Genomic DNA, 24,461 nt, shown 5'->3' with positions numbered 1-24,461 from the left:
TATCAACTGAGCCCACGATTGTTGCACGCACACGTGTTTGAGCTCATTGCACTAAAACGACACCGTTTCGACGTTCAAAAATCTCTCCTCGCTCCCTCGTAGGGTTTAGGCGCTCCCTCCCCAACTCTCTTAACAGCACACTCATCAGGATCAGAAATGGCTTCGTTCTGTAGATCAGCAATAGCAGCGGGCTCAAGGTCCCTCGCTGCTCGTTCCAAAACGACATCCCAGTCAACTCTAAGCGCAAAATCAATCTTTTCCTCTTTCTCTTCATCCGCCGGACCCCTCCCTCGCGCTTCAAGGTTAATATATTTTCATAAAATTAGTCTAATTAAATATGCTCATGCATTGAATTTAATAATAATTTTTATTTGGATTAAATTGTTTTTTATAATTATTATTAAAGGGTTGTTTCGGCTTTGGGAAGTGTTGAGTCACTGATGCCGCTTCACAGCGCCATTGCCTCTGCTAGGCTTAAGTCGAGCATCGCTGTTGATTCAACTTGCTGGAGCTGGCTTTCTCAGGGTAACATTTTTAATCTCTATTTGCCTTTCTTGGAAATTTTTTTTTTCTAATTATCCGTTTGTTATAAGTTATCGTTTTCTTGGGCACGAATAAGCACATTAATCTTATACTGGAAGTGGGTTTCTAAAGGTTTATGACTTTTGTAACTGCACAGGTAAACAAATTAACCTTATTCCCAATTCTTTTTCATCATTGAGGCTCATTTTTGTGTGAAAACTTAAAAGGAAAATTGCTTGGAATATTAGCTTCTTGTGTCTTTTTACGGGAGCCAAAATGATGGTTGGTTGTGATTTAGATTTCGTTCAGCAGAAATATTTAGTTTATTTGTATTTACATTTATTGCTGAGATGAGTTCATGGCTTCTCAGAACAACGTTAGTAGCACGTAGTTGGTTTTGGTATTAGTTGTCTCTGATGATGGTTGATTCCTGATGCTTGTTGAACGGTTAATCTGACTTTGTTCTTGTACTTTGTTTAATAGGACTTGCAACACCATTGTGACAAGGCTTGCTGGATCTTTGTCAGACTTTAAATGCATAGGGTTTACTTTCACTGTCTGTTTTTGACACAAAAACTGGTGCATCTGTTGTTGAATTTTTCCCCCCCCAGCAATGTATGAAAACATTTTTAACCAAGTTAATAAGTACTTTTTTTTTTCCAAATATTTGCTTTTGAAATTGGATTGGGTAATATCTGCTGATATTTGACTGTTCTCTTGGTTTTTGAAGTTCTAGAATCTTTGAATGTTTCATATGTAATGTAACAAGAATGGACTTAGCACAATAATCTATTTTAGGGCGCTAATATTGTTTTTTTTCTTTTCCTTTTATTAAAAAAAAATTCCTAAGGATTTTTCTCATAGTAGCCTAAGATGCACTAATAATGTAAGCTGTCATTCAGATTCAACGGTTGAGTATGTTTTCTGATTCAGTTGTCGTTCAAGATTTATGACAGCAATTCGTGAAAACAGATTATTGAATAGTTATCAAATAAACTGTATCAAATCACTAGAAGATTTTGAGTCTTAGCTTCTAGGATTAGAATGTGGTATACAAGTTAGAGTTTCTTGGGTACTTGAAGAAAGTGAGCAAGGAGTAAAGTTGAGATGTGATTTAGAACATTTTAATTGATCCCTTATACATTTTCTTCAGGAATACTTAATACATTGTTGGACACTTTGTAGTGATGTTTTCTCTGAGGAGGAGAAAAATGAATAAGGTATATATCAGTAAATGATACATTGACCACAGAAAAAAAGATAAAAAGAAATTGAAATATTGATTGTCTGGCTGCACTGCTTGTAAAAGTGTTAGAATTTGGATAAAATCCTTTTAAGACATGTTTATAAGATGGTTTTTCAAATTGGCCTCTTAAATCATAATGATTGAATGAAAAAACACGTCTGTTTGCTCTGTTTTGTTGCTCATGGGTTCCCCAGAATCCCCACCTTACGTTCCACCGTGAGATTTCCCTATAATGAGACAAGAAAAGATATATCCAAGCTGCTTCACGGAATTGCAAATTGAGGGGTGATTAGCCTCTTTCCCAGGTTAGGTTATGTCATGTGAGTACTTTGTGTTCGTTTTGTGGGGACTGACTTTTAGTTAGACTTTCTTACCTGAAGAAGTATTGGTAACCCCCAGTGTTTGATATTCTCTATTTAATTTATCTTATGAATCTCAGAACTTAGTCAAGCTTTTAGATTAAGTCTGGATTTTGTCCAAGTTAACCATCTGTTATCTTGTCTTTACCCCTTGTATTTATTCTGGCAAAAATTCCATGATTCCCCTTTATTCCTGGACTTGTTACATTTTGTGTACTAAACAAATTTTTCTTTCCTTTTGAGCTGTGTTTGTGTGGCTACTGATTGTTTCCCATATCCCTTTACTGCCATTTCCTAGACTTTGCAGTTCCTCGGTGACAGACTAAAGGCTTCAGTCATTTCAAAACTAATTGGCTTACATTTGGGCAATTGTTTCTTCTACCGGCGGCGGTTGCTTTAGTGGTCCATCATCTCCTTTCAATTATGGATATTGCTTTGCAACTCACTATTTGCATCCAGACCATATGATACCGCAGTTCTTCCTTTGGTTCTATTAGATAGCAAACCTTTTCATTTTTCTGGTGTGCATGTGTTAACTTTCTCAGTTAATTTGTGCTGAAACCAGCTTTCTCTTTCTCTCATTTACTTCTGAAAAGACTAAGTTTAATGATTTAGGAATGAAGGGGCATTTGTTCTGTTAAAATTTGTAGATTTAGAGACATTAGAATATGTATTTTAACAGGTCTAGTAGAAAATCAAAGGAGAGTCTATATACTGTGCAGTTGGAAGTGGTATTTAACTGCTCAAAGCCTGATAAGTTTCCCACAATTTTGATGAATAGATCTATAAGGTATTATTCTGTAATAGTTGTTTCTTTGATGTCACCTGCAATTTGCATTTGGTTAAAGGAAGTTAAGCTTCTTGTGGCCTCTTGTTGTGTATCTTTTCCTGAAGTTGCATGCCTTATTTGCAGCTCTGTTATAGCCATGATGTGAGATTGTTATGAACTGTTAGGGCACTGATTGTTACGAACCGTTAGGGCACTGATTGTTGTCTACACTTTGAAAGGCATGATCATTATTAGCTTAGACTAAGCAGTTCTTGTTTTGAGTTCTCCTTGTTCGTATTTCTGAGAATGACCAGTTGCTACTCAAAAATTCGGAAATAGTCTAGGTGTTCATGATCATACCTATGAGGCCTCAGGCAGCGCTAAATGGTTAAGCCAGGTTTGAAGAATATCCCTAGATCTTTTGTTGAGAGATTGCGAGAGCCATCGTGTTCGTGCCTCAGTCTTTGATGTCGTATCATCTGTGTTTGAGATGCCAAACCCGTAGCAGACAAGATGAACATAAATAGAGCAAATACATACGGGGGTACGCATGAACTACCTATTATTAAAATCTCAGTACATAAATATTTTATGTACCATAGTGATTAAAACAGATATTACATTTACAGTTGGTCCATCTTTCATAACCCTTGTGGCATATAATATAATAATCCCTAACCTACAAAAATATTGATTTGTCGTGTCAATTTAAAGAAAAAAATTTATTATTTTGGGATCAGGCTACGGTGTAATTGTGGTACCGTGCCACAGTTGCATCCAGTCGTTGGATGCACTTGAATTGGTGAGGTTTATTGGTATCCAACGATTAGATGTAATTGTAGTACGGTACCACAGTTGCACCACAAGTTTCCTCATTATTTTGGATAATTGTTATTGGAACAGCGCCTTCACGGACAAACAAAATGGTTTGAGGGTTGAGACTAAAGCTGGTCTTGACGGCGCGGTCGATAATGTAAAAAAATATGGTTGTAGTGACGAGTAATAATTGTTCCCGCATGTGCTTTCCACGTGAAATGCTAGCAATCGTCCAATGTAAAGTAGAAGAGTAATAAGTTGATACTCTATGTGACAGATAAGATAACGACCAATTTGAAAAGATGGTATGATTTTTGACATGGGCGATGGAGTATGATTCTGATGATGATACCCACTATTTCGGCTGAAGGGTGATTCGCCCCATCATTATCATCCGTCTCTTGTCAAACTCTTTACTAGAAATATCGAGACGTTTTGTTAACCACTAGAGATGACCACTAAAGAGGTGAAAGATAATCACTAGGACTTGGTTAAGTGGTTAGACCTATTTCGAGCCCTTATAAATATACTGTAGGAATTTAATTTAAATTTTTTAAAAAAAAATTTAAGCGAAGATAGTTTTTTCTTTTAAAAGTAGAGTTAACGTTCCTCGAATATTTAAGAGAGTTAAAATTTGAGCAGTGTCATATAAAATTTGATGTAAATCGATCTTAGTAATTGTATGATTGTAAATATCATGAGCAATAGTCATTCCACTTAATACGAAATTCATTAAAAAGAATAAGAAAGAAAAGAATCATGTTGAATGGGACTCAATACACGGTGAGCAAGCAACTCTTCGTATTTACCAAACAATCTGAGATGGAAGTTCAAAATGAAAACTCTAAACACCGTCAATCAATCTTTAGAGCCTCATGCGAAGATATTGTAAATTACACATGTTAAAAATGGAAAATAAAAAAGTTGTGGAAGGAGTGGTTTGTTGACTGTGGGCTTTCATTTTTAAAATTTGAATATGGATTCTGGCATGCGTTCAAAAGATTCTATGATTGATGCTCGCGCAAAAATTTCATTAAGCTCAACGTACAGTACAGAGTCACAGACACCAATAATTAATCTTTACGCAATTACGCGACAAATCTGACTTAAACAAATTAGGCAAATAGATAATCACAAGTGGGCCAATTAAATATCCTTGGTTTGAAATAAAATAAAAAGATTAAACAGGAAAAGGTCATCTACCAACCTAAGACTAATACTAAATGGGATACTTGGTACCAACACTTTTGGACCAAAATTTTTATCAAAATCACAGTAAAGACAAAGTTTCTATTCGTTTTCATTTAGGTCATCGTTAGGTTGTATGAAATAATTTTTAGTAAAATTAATGATTTGATGATTATCATATTTTGCAATTTCTGAAAACATACATTAAGGTGGCGTTTGTTTTTTAACTTAATGACTTAAAGTGACTTAACTTAATTAATTAAGTTAATTAGAGGTGTTTGTTTTTATAACTTAATGAGACTTTTTAGATAATTTTGACTTAATAAAATTAGTTAATTTTTTTGACTTTTTACTTAATGGAGAAATCTGAATTAAGTCAATTACTTGCTAATGTCAAAAATATCCCTATTTTATAATTTATTTTTCATGTCTATCCCAAAACTCACCCATAGACATTTACCCCACATAAAAATATCCTTATTTTTTCTTTCTTATATTATATACGATAAAATTTAAAACTTATGGTATTTTATATATTAAAATTCTAAAATAATTATGTATTCACTTGAATATAATTTTACTTATAAATATTAAAATATTGTGATATTTAATATATTATTTATTTGATATTTAAATTTAATAAGGATACAAATGTAAAAGTACATATTTTCAACTTTTTAAGTTGAAAAAAACAAACAACTTAATACTTATTTTCTGAGATTCAGACGAAAAAACAAACATATTATTCGGATTCAAACATTCAGATCTATTCAGAATTCAGACTAATTCAGGTCTATTCATATTTCAGATAAAAAAATAAACGCCACCTAAGTCTTTGGATCTGAAACGTAAACGATAATTTCTCCCGATCAAAGCTAAATAAAATTGAAATCCTTGGCCAAATCTGATAGCGAAGCCCAAGACCAAGAATAATTAATACACGTGAGTATGATGGGGTTATTCGCAATTGTAATGTCTACCATAGTCGGCAATATCAATGGACATCGTTTTACTCAAAGGGGCACATTATTGTTTACTTTATTTTAGTTTTTGCTAATTTTAAAAATAAAAATGGCACCATAATATAGACTTGTCAATCTCTTTCTAGTCTGAGATCACACATCTCTTGTGGAGAAATAACGAGAGTTTGAGTTTATACGTTGTAGGTTCATTGAAAAATCTTCAACCTTACAAATTTCGACAGCGACTGTGAATACGATATCTTTTTAGAGTACTGTACTTTAGAGTTTAACTAGATGCCGTCTGAGTCAAATAATCATAATTATTAAATATTGTTGATATTTTGACTATTTTATGGTGCTAAAATCATAAGGTATGGTACCTATAAGAGTATCATAATTCACGATTACGGGTGTATAAGGTTTTTTTTTTTTTTTTTTTTTTTTGAAGATAGGGGTGTATATGGGTTGGTTTGGATATGATTTGTAAAAATTTAACCCGACCCACTATTGAACATGTTAAAATGTAAAATTCATTTAATCTAATTAAATAAATATGTTTAACCCAATTTAATCCCACTCATAAATCATCGGGTTAGGTTGAGTTAAATTGATCGGATTGAAGGTTAAATTAAAATTAAAAATTAAATAAAGAAAAAAAATGAAACTTATTAAAATCAAATATAAATAACTAATAAAATTTATTCTTTTTCTGTAAAAGAAAGCTAAAAAGTAAAACTATTTTAAAATTAAGAAAATTTCAATAATGAGCTTCTAAACTTTAATCCCGGCCTTTGCATCTCTTTTTCGAATTTCAAATTCAAACCTTCTAGATAATTAACTAGTATCATATCCAATAACAAAATGCACAAAAATGATATATAATTATGTAGTATTAATTGTTTACTTTCAAAATTAACTTATCACATAATAAAATTACTTATATAAAAGAGTTATTTTAATTTTGGAATTGGAGTCTAGAGGAACAAGTATGAGAATAAAATAATCTCTTCTAAAAAAAGAAGATTTAAAAATTAGGTTAATTGTTTAGGTTTTTAGGATTTTACAATTGAGGATTAACATGTTATTATTATTATTATTATTATTATTACTATTTATGTGGATTCAGTTAGGTTAAATGGATTCATTATAATTAATCGAACCGAATCTAATTACTAATTGGGTTTAAAAAATTGACCCAATTAACCCACAATAATTTACTCAATCTATCAAAATTAGATTAAGTTGGATCAAATCTATTGGGTTGGATTGGATTTGCCCACTCTAATAATACTTTTTTTAAAATATTTTATTATAAATTATTATAATCTGCACAAATGTATATAATCTGATTTTTATTAGGACTCTAAATAAAGTCTAGAAAGATTTAGAAACTTGAAATTTTAGCCTTATTGAAACTTGATTTTATTCGCTCAACATTGAGAGAAATCTACTCTTATGTTACGTTTGGCATGCATGATTAAATTGAACTAATTATTAGAATTATACTAAATTAGATTTAATTAGATTAATTGGACTATACAATTTATCTTATATTTGGTACTATTTTAGATTCGACTATATTAAATTATATTAAAAAAGTTGAAGTTGAAATTTAAAAATAAATAAGTAATAATGCCATCATCATTATAATAAACACAATATAAATTAGATTAAATTTAACAACTATTTAAATATTAATTTAATTGTTTATTACATATTTTAAATATTTTTATTTTATCAAAATATTAGCAAATAATATATATAAAAACAACTAATTACTGGTATTATTAATTTTCATGATTAATTTTAATATAGTGATTATTAGATTAAATATTACATTAGTTATGGTTAATTAAATTGACAACGGTTATTAAAATTAATCCTAACTAAAACCCATATGTAAATTGGAATGGCTAATCCCATGATTTGGGAGTTTAGTTCCCTAATTTAATATAAAATGAAGCTTGTCAAAAATAAAGAAAATATAATTAATCCCAAAATTAATCCAATCGTATGCTTAATCCTTACCCTAAAACATAGTCTTATAGTCTTATTCAAAGGGACCGAGCCACAATAACAATAATAATAATGGTGGGTGAGCTATAAATTCGTAAATTTTCTTATTCGCCCGTATATTTAAAAAATAAAACGAAGAAGAAAAATGGCGAAAGCCCACTGTATAATTTGTAGAATTGTTAGTTGTCTTTCTGTACCACGTTTCTCTTCTAGAGACAACGAAACTCTAAGTGTGTTTGTATATAATTCGTCAATCTTCAAATACTAAAACTGTTCGTCTTCAAATATTAAAAATGTTCGCACATCCCTTTCAAAACCTGTCTTTTCTCTTTATAATTTCTAGGATAAGATCTGATCATCTGAAGAATATCTGATCAACCTGTGACCCCACTTCTTCTTATTATTACTTTTTTATTAATTCAACTGTGAATTGTAATATTAAAACTTTCAGCTTTAAAAAACATTGAATTTAAAAAAAAAAATGAAAGTTTTAAAATTACCCATAATTCTTTGTACAATTTCATGATCTGGGTTGTTCTCTGTTTTGTATTTCAGTAATTTTGCAACCCAAATTTTTGTTTGTGAAAACTCTGTGTGGCCAAGATTGTCAAATGGAAAGCTGTGTTATGGTTTTGTTGGAGGGAAGGAGACACCACTCACTAGAGGCTTAAAATTGGAATCTGTTTGGATTACAGCGGTGATGATTGATTCTTGAAGATCTGTTTTTGCGGTGATGATTGATTCTTGAAGATATCTTTTTGTGGTAATTTTTTTTTCCGGAATTAATCAGAAAAAATTCATTTTTGCATACACGTATACATAATTACCTATTTTGTACAGAAAATGATGGAGGAGTTAGTGCTTGGCATGGAATATGACATCTTGATTTGTCATCTAATGCCGGCTGTTGGAGTTTGTGGAGATTATTATTTAAACCTCTCATATTGATTTTTAACTCTGCCATAGTCATATTCAGAAATAAGGTCTTTTTGCTTATTTCTGCATTGTTGCTGGTATGCTTCTGTATAAATTGAATTAGTTATCTCACATGTTTATCAAACTGTTGCGCTGTTGATCTTTTTATTTTTGGTTTTAATTGATTTTTCGAATGGGTATGTAAAGTTGTTGTTTGGGCAGTGACCATTTGTTCAGCTTTGGCAGTATTAATGTGTTACTTGTTTTTATTTTTACATTTTTTTCTTTTGTGGGCTTGAACAGTTGGATTTTTGGAATTTTCTACAGTTGGCCATCTTCTTATCCTCCCTTTATCGTTTGTTTCTTCCCTTTTTTAGGTTACGTAATCACTACTTGTTTCTTATTTCAATTGCAATCGGATTCATTATTTCCTCTATAGTTCCTATTCTTCTGCTCGAGACTTTTTGGTCTTCATCTTCTTTTCTTTATTCACTCTTGCTGGGGATTTATTTGGCCTGAATTTTATTTCTACTGTTTCTATTTTTAATATCTATTCCTCTCTTCATATCAGTAGACTATCTGGATTGCATAACTTTCAATAGAAATTGACACACCAGTTCTCTTACGTGTTGATCAATTGGACTTCCCCGGTCTTTGTTTTTTTTTTCTTTTTTTTTGGTTTTCAAATGTTCAAATCATATTGTATGAATTGGCATGAACTCACTTTGTTAACACGGCTGCAGGGTCTCTATGCTCGCATGAGTTTTCCTCGTCAACTTTATTGAGGTTGAAAGATTTCCCTGAGGAGAGGTTGAACCGTCGAGGGAAATGGAGAATTCTTATGCAACATCTAACAGTAATGTGCCAACCAGTAATGGCCAAGTCATGATGCACTCTCCTTATCAGCAATGCGTCAAGGGATTGCTATCTTGGCTTGATTTAAGAGTTTTCTATGTTAGAGTAAGCAAATTCGAGAGTGATGATTCTACACCTGAGTGCCTCACACTAAACCATATTCCATTGCACCCCCACACCCTGCTTGAAGTAAATGGTTTTAGAACTAGTATTTATGCTGATGGGGCTTCAACACTTCTAAGAAGAGATCGATTGGATAAAAAATCTGAAGAAGTTACATTCGTGAGCACTGATAGTATAAGGACGACAGGAAGTGTGAAGTTTGAGGTTTTTGATAAGGATGTCCTTGTTCTCTCTGGGGTTATAGAATCGTGTAACAGTAATGGTTTTACAACAGAGTCAAGAAACCATGATCAGAGATGGTGCATGAACTGTAAATCAGATATTACTGCAGGACCTGGCTTCCTTAAGGCAAAACAATTTGTGAGTTCAGACTCTGCTTCGCCTACAATTGAGGTCTATGTTGCAGGGACCTTCTCAGGCACTCCAATCATCTTAACCAAGACCCTGCAGCTTAGTTCTCGGAAAAAGCAAACGAGGAGGGGGGTGTTGGATTCTATACCAGAGTATGAGGCTAGTGAAGAGTCCCAAAAAGATACTCCTTCTGAGCTGCCTTTGCAGGTACTTGTTAGTTTATCTTGAAATTTAATGGAAACTCTTTTATGCATAGATGTCTGATTTCTCTCTGTTCAAACATTAGTTTCACCCTTGCTTAATCGCACTGATGTTTGTTATATCCCAAACTCTTTCCTGGCTTGTGACACTTTTAGCAAGTATGAGATTTTCAACCAGCTAAACTGATCTTGTCACGGGTTCCATAAAGAAAGTTGGTTCAGTCACGTGTTTTTAGACCATGAAATAATGCAAGACTGCCGTCTAGTTTTCTTTGACAATGTTTGAGTGACTTCTTATTTTAGTATGTACTGATGATCAATTGTGTGAACTTTATGCACAGCTGTTTACTTATGTGGTAGATAAGTATCTACTCATTAAATGAGTTGGAAAACACACAAATACTTCCTTGAGTTTAATCTTTTTTCAAGGGTTGTTGAGCTTTCTTTTGGATTGGATATATTCTGCTCTAATGTGTTATCTAGTTTCTTATGGGTGCCTTCTAAGACCTCATGATTGTATGCTGCTAGAGAATTCTAGATTCATATATCAAACACATGACCGACTTGCATCGTTGTAGCAAGTTTCTGTATGTATGTGGAGGATCCAATTGATCCTCTTCTCTTCTTTTTTAAACTTTCTATCTTGTTGAACCCATCCTCTTACTGTTCATGAACTGAATTGTTGCAATGTATATTTCTATTCATACGTGTAAATTTTGAACTTTGGAGAATTGTCGACTTTCCAAATCATGCATGTAATTTAGACTTTATTCTGGTTTTCTTAATACTTTATGTTTGGTATATCTTATAGAACTGCCAATGGTCAAGAATCTGTTTTACTTTCCAGTTGAGTAATCTGTTTGTGTTGATACTCAATTTGCATTCTTGTTTTGCTCCAATAGTTCTGCTTTTCATATTTTTCACAACTTTGCAGGTATCAGATTTTTCAGATCACAAACCGGAAAGTGAATACTACAACCATCTATACTCGGGGACTGATTTTTTGGAAGGCGAAGATGAAGAACTCTCATGGTTCAATGCTGGTGTCAGGGTGGGGGTTGGCATTGGCCTGAGCATCTGTCTAGGGATTGGAATAGGAGTGGGTATGCTGGTTAGAACTTACCAAGGCACCGCTCGGAACTTTAGAAGGCGACTATTGTAGTCCAAACTTATCCCTGTTGTCATCTTTTTTATGAGACCATGTGCTACTCTGATTCTGACCCAGAGAAAGCTAATGTAATGGCGGTTCTGATATATCATGCTGCGGGACTAGGAGCTTGCACACTTTGCAATTTAATTGCAGTTGATGTATTAACTCCAGCTTCTGTTGGCCTATTTGGGAGTTATTGAGCCCTTCATATGCAATAATAGGGTACCTGTGTTTTCTTGTACCATACCACTTAACAGTGATCTTGCCTATATTTCCTTCCTATATTTCCTGCCTATAATTTTACAGAAGATAAGAGCATCACTAAGTTTAAACTTTAAAGCCTCATCAGGTAGTTAGTTCAGTAAGTTTGCATCATGTTGTTTTGGTTTGTAACTGAAGTTTTGTTAATAGAAAGAGATTCCATAATGCTTTTGAAGGAGTTGTTTCTCAGTTATTGATCAAGCTTACATTGATGCTTTCAGTTAACTATATATGTGTATGTGCCATCATTATGTATTCAGCAGTATGTTGAGCATGCTAAATTGAAGAGATCTTGATGCCCTTCCAGAGGCCATTACAAGGGTCGAGGGACGAGGGCAGTCACCTCTGTTATATTTGTTAGCGCTGTCCCTCAACGTTCCCGACTAAGCAAGAGAAATGAAAAGAATTGTTCCTATCATGTAACACAGGCTTAACAACAGCAATTATATATTGCATGGGAGCTGGCCCATAACGGATAAGGAAGCATTCACTCCCTTTTAGAACGTGGTCCATTCGGTAAAGAAGACAGACAAGGGATTGAGTTGTTTATCTCCCTACGGTTCATTCGAACAAAAAGACAAGCAAAGGGATAGAGCTCTGTCTCCTTTGTCATATCTCAAGGAATTGTGATCATGCAGCAGATGTGTTGGCTAAACCTACACTTGGCTACTGTGATTTTCTTAAATAGATGAAAGGTTTTCCATAATATCTATTTTGTTATCATTGAGTTAACTGAGATCTACTGTGTTATTTCAGTTAATATTCTGTAGCTAAATATTCTTTCTTGGGGCATCTAGTGTTCAGAAGCTCCATGCACAATTCGCATTTCATAAGTAACACTCAACATGGCTAATTCATAACAATCTAATACACAAAGCCTAGTGCATTATATCGAAGACTGTTTTTCCTTATTCAGTCCGGTTGTTTTTCCTTATTCAGTCCGGTTGGATTACAGAAGGATGATACGAAATAAAATTTTTACAAGGAACAACATCAAAAGCATTTAGGTTTGCTTTGGCTGCAAGATGGAAAGATCCGGCTTCATGTTTTATATACAGAGTCAGGAGTCATTTTTATGGACAATATATGACAGAGAAGTCTAGACCTCTAAAACAGAGTCTGAAGGAAGCCAGCCGCTGCATTCTAACTTTGATCATCCATCCACTCGTGCGGGTCGAGTTGCACGGCGGAACCAGGTGTTGAATGCTGTAACCAAGTGAGGACAATCTTCAACATTTTTGGTGGAGAAGCTGAGGCACTGTTGCAGCAACTCTTGTGAATCTGACATGGGTAGCGTGGAGATGATTCTAAGGAATGTATCTTCAAGCTCCAGATATAGTGATTTATGGCTGGGCAGCAAAGGGGAGACATTGTCTTTGCAAACAATCAGAACAGGAAGCCAGTCTTTAACAAGCTTCATTCTAACCTGGAAAATAATTCAGAAAAATATAAGTTTCTTACTTTATTTAAGCCACTAAACTGCCGACAAACAAGAAAAATAAACAAGAAAGACCTCATTATTTTTCAAATTACTGAAATTTTTGATATTAATTGAAATCATAACCCCAACTTAGGTGACAATTATCAACCACAACAGCAATGGGAAAACATTGAGTTGGCCTAGCAAGCTCCAAAGATAAAGGGATATGGTTCCATATATTTTGTAAACCTGCATCTGCAAGGTCTTTTTCATTGTATTGAATATGCGTTTAACCTTTGAAACTTTGAAACCCAAAATCAACAGAAACACCAAAGTCATAGAAGGAAAAACAACTTGCAATCAAACACATGTACATATATACTCTACATATTGGCAAATAAAACATCACTTTATCAAGTTGAGTCCTCTCATTTTTCACATTGTTTAGTAAATATCCCGTAAAGTAAATCATTGCAATGGAGTCCAACGAAGGTCACTTTCTGAAATGCTCAGAGACATGAGCCATCTACAGGCACATTTTGTAGCCATCAAAGCAACCACTAAGATGATCAATCTCTGATAAAGGCCACACCTCTTGACAGACAGAGAATCAATTCCCTAATTTATCAGACTCAAGCATTTGCCATCAACAAACTCTTCCAACTATGCTGATAAATGATAGCTTTCCTATCTAAGCAAATAGCCAAAATATTCAAAGAAAGGACTTTGACATTGACTCAACGGGGGGATTCATCCACAATAAGATCAAGACAAAGAGGCATTATGGAGAGCAGAAAAGACATAAAGAAGATAATTTGGGGAAAGGGGAGGAAGGCATTAAGCATCAACCATCATAATCTTCTAACCATGTCAACAATATATGGATAGTAGCCCATATTTGTTGACCGTGCAACTTAATGTAGGAAGCATATACGGTAGAATAAATTAAGAATTCTAGATTTATAATATTTTAGATTATTCCCTTTAGGTTTTAACTTTGTCGTTAATTCGACATTTTCTCTTTTTGAACGCTATTCTTTCTAGAGTTTTAGAATGCATGCTAGAACGATATCTAATATCGCTTCCGCACTGCATCAAGTGGTATTAGAGATAATTGATTTCAACTTCAGAAACAATTACCTCTACATGATCTTTTTTGAAGCATAATGCTCTTGTCATCAACTTGATTTGATGAAGTCATATTAATCATATCATTCTTTCTAACAATTGATACCTATTCAACTTGAGTTTCTTGAACTTCAATTGTACTATTCAACTCAACGCTCAAATTACGATCAGCATCATCTTGAGTAATTTTGGCCACGAATTCAATTATTTATGATGCTTACAGGTATATCTTTGAGAGTTGACATTCTAATAATGATTCTCGAGATTCTCTCATTGAACTCTCCATTGCCTCAATTGAGCGTTGCATTGATTGTAGTGCCTTTGATGATCGTTCAAGATGCTTTTCTCGTCATTCACCTTCTATTTCCTCTTCATCTGAGTCATGTGCACTTGCAGGGGTGGAGTACTAGAGCTACCTATTTATTTATACTGGTAGCTAACTTAATCCTAATCCGTCTCAAATACGAGAAATAATCTAAAACCATAATTAGACTCGAATTACAAATATGACTAAACTAAACTTAATAAAATAAGATAAATCCTTATAAAATACTAAATACTAAATTGACTCAAAATCGAAAATTCCCAATTTATTCCACCCTATATGCTCCCTACATCACAACTGAAGTCCCTTGTCAAGAACTAGAAGCTCCAAGAAGAAACTCAACCTAATGAGACAAAACCCTAAAGAATTCATTTAGAACTATTATAACATGGCATTAGGACTAGTCAATTAATTGATCATTAATAGTTGCACTTCACAAAGAAAGTAAAAACTAATCCTAAGAACCAAACCAGCAAGAATATAAACAAGTGTAAATTCCCAACCAGAGCAGTCAACATACATAAATTATGCATAATCTACACATAAGAGCAAGAAGAAAGTCTAAAACAAATACCTGTCTAGCAGCCAAAGTAGTCCCACCAGCCACAGCATTGGCAAGCTTACAAGTGCACCTCATTATAACAGCAGGAAGCCCCGGCACAATATTCCTCCAAGCATCATCCCGAAAAGCACGCTGCAAATCAGCCGTAAAAGCAGCCTGCTCGCTCCACTCCTTCACAGCGGAATCCGCAACCCTCAACTCAATCATTCTCTCCACCAACCACAACAAATGCCGCCCATTCGTCATCGCAGTATGCAAATTCAACCGCTGTATTGCCTCAGTCTCGTTATGGTCCCCTCTAAAATCAGGACTAGAATACTCTTCCAAGCTCTCCTTCACCACCTTCAAACTCTCCTCAAACGCCCTCTCTAACACGCGCCTCGCAGAATCTCTCGACGCGAAGTCCCTTAATAATTTGGCGACGAACGCTTTCACGAAGGCCATGTTTGGATGGTTATGAATCGCTGATAAAATCAATCCATGAAGCATATCTTCTCCGCAATTTTCGTTCGGCGAAAACCTAGATAGAAGCTCTTTAGATTCTTCTTCACGTAGTAATGGAATTACTTCAATAACTCTTGTTTCTTCTTCTTCGGTCCACGGCACGGCTTCGATGAATTTAACGCAGGCTTTGACGCAATCTTCGAAGAGGAATTCTAAAGCTACAGGAAGCAAATCGAGCGCGACAGAGACGGAATTGATTACGGAAGAGAAATCGTCGGTGTAGAGAAGTTGAAGGACCGCTAAGTGATCGGCGATTGAGTTCGGTTTGTTCGAAGATACGCCGAAATTGAGACGGAGGATTTTGTGTTCGTTATCGGTATCAAAGGCATTGTTGGTGTCAGGGTTAGGGTTTAGCCAGCGATCGGAGAGGAGAGCGGCGAAGTATTTCGAGCGGCGGAGGACGTTGGAGTGGAGGTAAATCTGGACGTCGTCTCCGGCAGTGGAGTTGACAGTGTAAGGAGCGTCGATGTCGACGTAGAGACGGAGAATGACGTCAGCAGTGGAGGATTCGTTGAAGGAAGTGGAGCAACGGGGGATGGCGGAGGCGGCGGCGGCGGCCGAGGCGGCAGAAGCTTCGCTGAAGGAGGTGGCGGATGCTGAGCGGCGGATTTTTTGGGATGATTCGGCGGAGGAGTTGCGCATGGCGGAAGTGTGGTAGGGCACGCGCTGGCGTTTCTTTGAGCTTGTAGGGATCATCTTTGGTTAGGGAGATTTGATATTTTGGTGAAAGCCGTTAAACGAGAGACATTGGCGAGGGAAATCGTATGGGTTTTATAGTCGAACAGTTTGGGATGGGTATGGACACGTGGTGATATAGTGGAGCGAGTATTAGAGGTATCAGATTAGCATTTGAACAAAGTTTTGGTTCTAGTTTAAAAATTAGTTTCACTCAAAATGATGTACGTAGGGCACAAAATCCTATTTCAGGCAATTTTAATCCCTTAAAATAAAAACGCTGTTTTTATTTATTTTTTAATCATACTCATTATACTTTGTAAAATACAAATTCTAATTATTTTCTAGTAGTTTAATGTAATAAACATAGTTATTATCATGCCTCTTTTTCTGATCGTCTAATGTTGACCGATGGATAATGATATTTTTCTGTAATATTAAGTTTTCTATTTCTGTTGTTTAACATTTGGTACATATGAATATAAACTATATATTTATTTTTTATTGTGTTATGTGTCCAATTTTTTTTAATTAAACGAGATTAATGTTTATATTACAACTCATATTTAATGAGATTAATATATTGATATTTACAATCAATTTATAAATCTTTTATACTACATCTCAAATTTTAACTCAATTTAATATTCGAGAAACATTTACCTCATTTACATTTTGAAAAAAATAATATTACTCTTATTCAAATTAAGAAAGAAAATTAATCTCCATAATATGTTGTGCGGGCTAACCAAAGCCTAGTGGCTATGTGTCCGATCCTTTTAAATAATAAAAAGAAGATAAAATTATGGCCATAGAGGGAATTAAGAAAAAGTAAGGGCCTGTTTGGTATTGTTTTTGAATCTGTATTTTTGGAGAATAAAAACGAAAATGAAAATGGTGTTTTGCAGTTGCTGTATTTTGAATTTAAATATGCGTTTGGTATCATTTTCTGTATCCTATATTTTAAAATTGAAAACAGTAATATGCGTTTGGTAGACACAGTTGAAAATGATAAAAACAGAAAATATGCGTTTTCAAAAACAGTTTTTACTAATCATTTACATTATATTTATAGTCATAAAATAATTATTTAGCTAATACACACAAATACAACAAAATAATTTAACCAAATTTAATATAAAAAAATTACATGATAATAAAGTTTAAGAATTAACATTAATTAAAAATTTTTTGACATTGTCATTATTTTTACACCATATAATTAAGATATATATTACAACACATGATTTAAACAAAATAATTATAAAAAAATTACATGATACACATTATGCATTACGTATGTAATCATGCCACATAAAAACTGCAATTTCATCTCTCATAGCATTCATCTCTGTGACACTTGCTGGAGATAAATCAATATTAGGAAGTGGCCTACTAATGTCTCATTCATCGTTGTTAACCAAATCTTACACATCAAAGTCTCCAAATAACAATTAAAATTAGACGTTGCTTTCGTAAACTATAATTATACATGTCCCTTAAAGTTAAAAATCGCGCTTTTAAAACACCAAAGCATCGCTCAATTACAATTGGGCAAGCGCAACTGAACAAGAGAACGAAGCATACTAATACTTTCAAGCCAATATGCTGCATCCTTGCTAAGATCTGCCCCTCCCAAGTTAAGATATTTCAAGGAAGGAAGACCAGAAAGCCATCCAAGGCCTATTTGATTGGATTGATCAAGAAAATTATTGAGATCAAGATAAAGCAAATTCGTGAGGTTTCCAAGACTTTGTGGAATAGTCCCACTGAAAAATGAGCCTGACAGATTGAGGTATCTCAATTCCTTTAGTGATCCAATGAATTCTGGAACTTTGAAGCCTTTAAAATTATTCATGCTTAAGTCTAAGTATTTCAAATCTTTCAACTGAAGCAGAGATGGACTTATCGGACCACCCAATTCGTGTCCTGCATCATCTTCATATGCGTCAAAACTGTCTCGAAATGGTTGGACAAATGCAGATCCGAGTGAGCAACAACGAAGTAGCGAGAGAGCAAAGATCCGAGAGAGCAAGTGCAGATCCGAGAGAGCAAAGACGAAGTAGCAGCGGCTGGACGGAGTCGGAGTAGCAGCAGTTGGACGGAGTCGGAGCAGCAGCGGTTACGGCGGAGAAAGAGCAGCGGCAGTGGCTAGCACACCAAGAGCGACCAAGAGAGAGATTTGCTGCAACTGGATTGAGAAAATTGAGGGGAAAGAGGGAGCTGTAGTGAACTGGATTTTGAGTGAGGGCTGCAGAGGGTCACGATTTTTTTGTTGTTTTTTAATTTATTTTTAGGTTTAGTTTGTAAAATTTGGAGAACATGTTTAACTTGTTTTCAGTTGTACAGTTATAATAATAAATTCGGATTTTGTGTTCTGTAATTTGTTTTGTGAAACAAAACCACCAAACATGTTTTACGTGTGTATTATAAAAATGAAAACGAAAACATGGCTTGCAAAACGGTACCAAACGGGGCCTAAGTTTCCTAATCCTAAAAGTAAAGGGCATTATCGTCAAAATAGTTGATTTTTTTTTTTTTTTTTTTGGTTTCGATGAAAAGAGAAAGATGGATCTCGCGAAGGGCAACAAGGCAGTAACGCTCCGGATTGCTCATCCTGTCCTATAAATTATTGTTTATTTTAGAAGAGGATAAGACTGAAGATTTTGATATCGGATCTATCTGGACGGTGCTGACTGGGACACCCAAGATCTCAATTTGGGTACACAATTTCGGAGGCGCGCGTAAGATGTACGCCCCGTGAGTAAAGTTACCGAGGCGTTGCCATTGATATCTTCTTGTGCAGATTGCACGTCGGTGATGGGTTGGGCTTGTCCATCCAGAATTAGCCCATCTTTTTTCGATCCAACTTCTGCGCTATAAGTAATACTAAATCAACCCCATTATTAACTGATAACACACCTCCTCTAAATGAGGGTGGAGTTGGCTCCATTGGTTTTTATCCGATATATTTATCGAGCTGAACCGTAATTGGTTCGATTCCGTTTCCAGTTTCGTTTTTCTTTTACTTCTTCCTTTTACGTTGGTTCGATGTTTTCAGTTTAGTGTTTCTTTTTCTTTTCCCTATTACGTAATTTCTTTGTATTTTGAGATTCTTTTGATTTTCGATTTTTTATTATATGAACCGATTGGTTTTTATTAATTTTTTCAATCTTCAAATTTTTTATAAACACCGATTTTTTTGTCCATACCCCTAAATAAGGGACAATTAGAATGAATCATTGTTTGATATTAGTAAATGAGATTAAGAAAAATAGGCAACACTTAAACAAGTTCACTTTTGATTCAAAATTATTATTTTGAATTAGATAATAAAATTAAAAAAAAAAAAGTTTATTTATATTTTAAAAAAATTACAAAGTAAAAATATAAATTGATTAATATATACATAAAAAAAAAAGTCTTTAGAACTTATAATTCAGATTAAATCTATCGGAACCTATCTTGATCCATTAAAATTAAAGTTTTCCAACGCACATGAAAAAACTTCAACTCTCAATGAAAATGAGAAAGTGTAAATTTAAAATCAATTATTTTATAAGTTTTTATGAAAACAAAACAAATAAAACAATGAAAATTATCTTGAATATTTATATTCGACAAACCATTTCTTGAATTTCTTTTATCTTTTTTCACCAAATACGTTCTTTTTAATCTTGTCTTAAAACAATCAATCGCATATTCGCATCTCAATAACAAAATCATCTGCAGTTTGATTAATAAATCAATAGCATCCGCACGCAGCGTTTCAAAAGCCAGCTGAGCAACAGACAGAATCAATTTGGAATAATGATGAATATATTTTGTTGCAGTCCACGAATAATGATTTTAACATGTGAGAAAAATGAAGTGTAGAAAACCACAAAGACCTCGGACGTATCAATTTTGAAATTACCATTAGTAAGCATATGGTGTGGCCTCAAGGTACTTTACAGAGTCTCCCCCATTGGAAACCCATCGAGTATTATTGGCCCCAAAAACGATTGATTAATTGGGTCCCAACAAAAAGTTGTCAACAAACAATATCATTTTTCTTATTCAACAATCTTATCATATTAAAAGTTAAGGTATCCGATCCTTTAGAAAGATTTTAATCGACATTTTATTATATAGTTCCAATATTGTTTATATCCGTTATATGATAACGAAAGAGGATTATTGTTTTAACCGTTACATTTGTGTTGTCTTTTCTCTTTAATTTCTTTTCTCTCTCTCTCTTTATGATTTAATAAAACTCGGTAGGACATCAACGACTCTTCATTTAAGTTGATATTCCTCCTCTTTTTATCTTTAAGATAAAGTTTATTGACACGTAAATTTAGTCAAAAAAATAGGATGACGTAAGAAATGAGAGATTGAAAAATTAACGTAATTTAACACTTGCCATATATATATATATATATATATATATATATATATATATATATATATACGAACAAAGAAAATAATTTCATTATTGAATAATGATAACAATCGAACTCTCTCTTTTTTTATTAATTATTCACTACTACTACATGTCCTTTTGTGCATGAAGAACACTTTATTTGTAATACAATTTAGATAACCCAAATCATAAATAACAACTTCTTGTAATAATCTTTTATAACCTAATTAAAAAAAAATTGTTAGTATTCCGCACTTATCTCATTCTCAAACTCAATTTGAGTTTTGGTTTCTTCTTATTTTAGTAGATGTAAATAAAATCTTCCTACACGTAGATAAGGGCTCAAGCAATTGAGCTTCAACTGTTGAACTTATTTGATTTATTTAATCTTTCAACAACTATGTTCTCCGGCAACTAAGCTTACTTGATTTATTCAAGTTTCCAAACCGCCATTCTCTTCAACAACTGAACTTATTTATCTTATCTAAGCTTTCAGCTGCCATGCTCTATAGTAGATGGCTCACTCACTTATTTAAGCCTCTAGCTACTGTACTTTCCAACAACTGGACTAATTTGTTTTATCTAAACTTCCATTACTAAGCTCTCAATAGCCAAATTTGTAAGTCTTATCTAAACTTTTAGTTACTGAGCTCTTCAGTAACCATATTTTGACATATTTAAGCTTCCAACTGCCGAATTGTCAAGGAGTTGGACTTATTTAAACTTTCAGCTACCGAGCACCTAACCAATTAGACCTATTTATCTTACTAAAGTTTCCAGCTATGAAGCTCTCAAGTAACTAGACTTAACCTATTTGAGGCCCCTAGCAGTTGGACCAAACCCCTCTTTCCAAGGCTTTTGTTTTTTTTCTTGCACCAATTCAAGAGCATCATCCTCTTTTTCACAGTTTCACTTTTTACATTTCTTAAACAAAGTTATTTGAGCTTATTTAATTAATTTTCTGTGTTACATCTTAATTACGAACTTCTATGTTTAACTTTAATTATGAATTTCTCTTGAGCTAATGCACAAAATAAAACTCGGCAGAGTGAACAATTTTTTTTTTATAAACAATTATATTTGAATAACATTTCTTTCGTCTTTTTTTTCCCTCAAAGTAGATGTTATTTAACGATGTCATCATATGAATTTTAATAATTTTGAAGTATATTTTTTTATAACTAATTGTTGATAATATAATAAATTTGTGGTAGGGTCTTTTGAGAGCTTTCCCCTCACTCCAATCTCTTTGTTGCACTAAAACAATTCATTTCCAATTCAATGGTTTTTAAGTCAATTTTTTGTATTGGATTTTAATGATATTATTTACTATAATATATCAATTTTAATTTGATTGAAGTGTTGGTTATATATTGATTTGTATCGTTATATTTATGTATTCAATGATTGATGTAATTATTTTCGTTGTTATATTTACGTATTCAAGGATTGATGTAATTTATTTCGTTGTGCATCTCAGCCTCATAATTTTACCAATAAAATGAAAATATGTATCTTATCGTGCACTATAACATGCACAACTATGTATTTTAATTAAAATCCAATAAATAAAATAGAATTTATATTTTATATTTAAAAAAATGTAAAAAAACTAATGAATTCTATATTTTAAATTATTTTTTTAAATTTCAAATATCATATAAATAACAAACTCAAAAATTTATCAATGCAAGCAAGATCTTGAATTTTGTGCGTGCGCGTGTGTGAAGCAAAAGAACGGGGCAGCAGCCAACGCCCAACAGGCCAACATGGGCGAAGGGGCCTATGGCGCTCCTTTTTTAAAATTGAATTAAAATTAATTCTCAGCCTCGGTAATTAAACCTCACGAAATTTCCACGTAATCATTAATTGTCCCTGCGGTGGGGCCATGTTTGTTACGTTATAGGGATGGTAATGGGGAGGGAAAGGGAGGGAAGGGGACCAATCTCTCCATACGCATCTCTGATATTTTGTGTATGTTCTTGTCCCTTCTTTGTCTCCGTCAGAATTATTTGAGAGAATCAATATCTCCTCTCTGAATAATAACAAGGGATCTTCAAAGGTCCCTGATCCTCAAATAACTAATATATTTTTTATTTTCGATTTTCAGTTAATCATATTAAAATAAAAAAATTCAAATAAAAATAAAGTTTAAAATATATTTTACATTAATATCTATTACAAAAGTCACATACATTAAATTAGTAAGCAACGCAACATGTAAGAGATACAAACTTCTTTTACAAACTATCGTGAATAAATTAATAGTTTAATACAAAATTGTTACAAATAAAATCGAATTTAGATTCAAAATTAACTTTTTCAATGGTGGCGTGGACACTTTATAAATGTAAACTATTCCCTTTACAACACAATAGTTAAGTCGGAGCAAATCAAGAGTAAATATTAGATTAGATTAGATTAGATTAAATTAAATTAAATACTAAAATTGTGATTCGCTGTAGGTAATTATAATATATAAAAATAAATAAAAAATAGATTTAAGTTTAAAACATTTAATGAATATTAAAATTAAAACAAAATTTTTGGGTTAATAGAATTTATCCAGTTTTTTTAATGTCCTAAATAAAAATTTAGGATTTTAATTAGTTAATTAGGCCTAAAAATTTAATAATATAAATATTTTTATATTTTTTATTTTTACCAATATTTATAATTTTATAATTCAAATTTTATTATTTATTTACTAATAATTTTAAAAAATTAAAATAAAATTAAAAATTAAAATGAAAAAATGGGACAGGGATTCCACCTCATCCTCGTTCCCTCCCTAAATAAGAAATTGAATAAAAAAATTTCTCCATCCTTTCCTCAAATAAAAAATTAGATATGAAATTATCTCTATACCCTCCTCGAATGGAAGAAATCTCTGAAAATACCCGTCCCCGTAGAGATTTTTTTCATTCCTACGTTCTACTGGATACATACACAGAATTTTTTATATAAATTTTTTTGGCCCTTTTGAAATTGGGTGTATAAACGTAAGAATATAAACCGTCCTCAATTTCATAAAATTTACAAGAAGCCCATCCATTATTTCTCCGTCCTCTCCATCCTTCCCCAGTTTCGATATGTGGTCTCGTTAATCTTTGTCCATGACCAATTTTACGAGAGATCCTCTTTGTTTTATAAGCTACTGACATTCATTTCCAAGTAGCTTGTAATTAATTTTGTAAGAAATAAATATAGCAAGTGAAATTTATATTACTTATCATTTTACTTTTATATTTTGACTTGTAGTAATGTTATGTGTATGATACACCAGCGGAGATATAAATTTTGTATAATAACTTATTTCTCTAATAATATCTAACATCAATTAATAACAAAGACACGATGAATAACAATAATTTTTTTTTCATTATATTAACTATTGTATTTAGATAAAGGTATTAAATCTATGAAGTTGCTTAATACGTTTTAACTACTTAATTGATGACACCATGTCGTTCCCTCCTAAATATAAGATAAATTTCAAAAATTCTTCTGTCTGATTGAAGTATTATTAACAAGGTGATTTATTATCGATGAAGAGTAAAAGATAAATTCAATGGAGCGACAATAACATAAAAACAATAGGGTCAAGTTGTATATGCCCAACTAAAAATTAAATATCCATCATTTTGAGTGTGATGCAATTCACATACCTACACATCGTTTAAGACAGATCGTACAAGAGCCATAATTT

General features: G+C 33.1%; 3 protein-coding genes across 6 annotated transcripts; 2 read left to right on the top strand and 1 right to left on the bottom strand.

Moving 5' to 3' along the window:
- The first annotated feature begins 85 nt into the window (after positions 1-85).
- On the top strand, positions 86-3,008 carry LOC102630582 (hypothetical protein). 2 transcript variants are annotated; one of them, XM_006487082.4, is made up of 3 exons: positions 86-302; positions 407-525; positions 2,426-3,008. In XM_006487082.4, exons 1-3 carry the CDS (start codon positions 157-159, stop codon positions 2,443-2,445), a joined length of 285 nt encoding a protein of 94 aa, XP_006487145.2. In that variant the 5' UTR covers positions 86-156; the 3' UTR covers positions 2,446-3,008. The 2 variants fall into 2 exon arrangements, with proteins under 2 accessions (XP_006487145.2, XP_006487144.2); XM_006487081.4 differs by lacking the exon at positions 2,426-3,008 and adding an exon at positions 1,006-1,186 and having other exon boundaries at positions 88-302.
- Positions 3,009-8,027: 5,019 nt separating this feature from the next.
- Positions 8,028-11,926, top strand: LOC102631090 (hypothetical protein). 3 transcript variants are annotated; one of them, XM_006487084.4, is made up of 3 exons: positions 8,028-8,641; positions 9,537-10,329; positions 11,257-11,926. In XM_006487084.4, exons 2-3 carry the CDS (start codon positions 9,622-9,624, stop codon positions 11,482-11,484), a joined length of 936 nt encoding a protein of 311 aa, XP_006487147.2. In that variant the 5' UTR covers positions 8,028-8,641; positions 9,537-9,621; the 3' UTR covers positions 11,485-11,926. The 3 variants fall into 3 exon arrangements, with proteins under 3 accessions (XP_006487147.2, XP_052288019.1, XP_006487146.2); XM_052432059.1 differs by lacking the exon at positions 8,028-8,641 and adding an exon at positions 9,103-9,443; XM_006487083.4 differs by lacking the exon at positions 8,028-8,641 and having other exon boundaries at positions 9,104-10,329.
- Positions 11,927-12,598: 672 nt separating this feature from the next.
- Positions 12,599-16,431, bottom strand: LOC102606904 (BTB/POZ domain-containing protein At3g05675-like). The gene is made up of 2 exons (XM_006487086.4): positions 15,181-16,431; positions 12,599-13,159 (listed from the first exon to the last, which is right to left on the bottom strand). The coding sequence occupies exons 1-2, from the start codon at positions 16,366-16,368 to the stop codon at positions 12,887-12,889; spliced, it is 1,461 nt and encodes a 486-aa protein (XP_006487149.2). The 5' UTR covers positions 16,369-16,431; the 3' UTR covers positions 12,599-12,886.
- Positions 16,432-24,461: the final 8,030 nt, after the last annotated feature.

This window comes from Citrus sinensis, chromosome 8 (assembly GCF_022201045.2).
Source record: "Citrus sinensis cultivar Valencia sweet orange chromosome 8, DVS_A1.0, whole genome shotgun sequence".
Classification (NCBI taxonomy): domain Eukaryota; kingdom Viridiplantae; phylum Streptophyta; class Magnoliopsida; order Sapindales; family Rutaceae; genus Citrus; species Citrus sinensis.
Note: the sequence above shows the minus strand (reverse complement) of the source record. Positions and strands in the feature narration are given on the sequence as shown.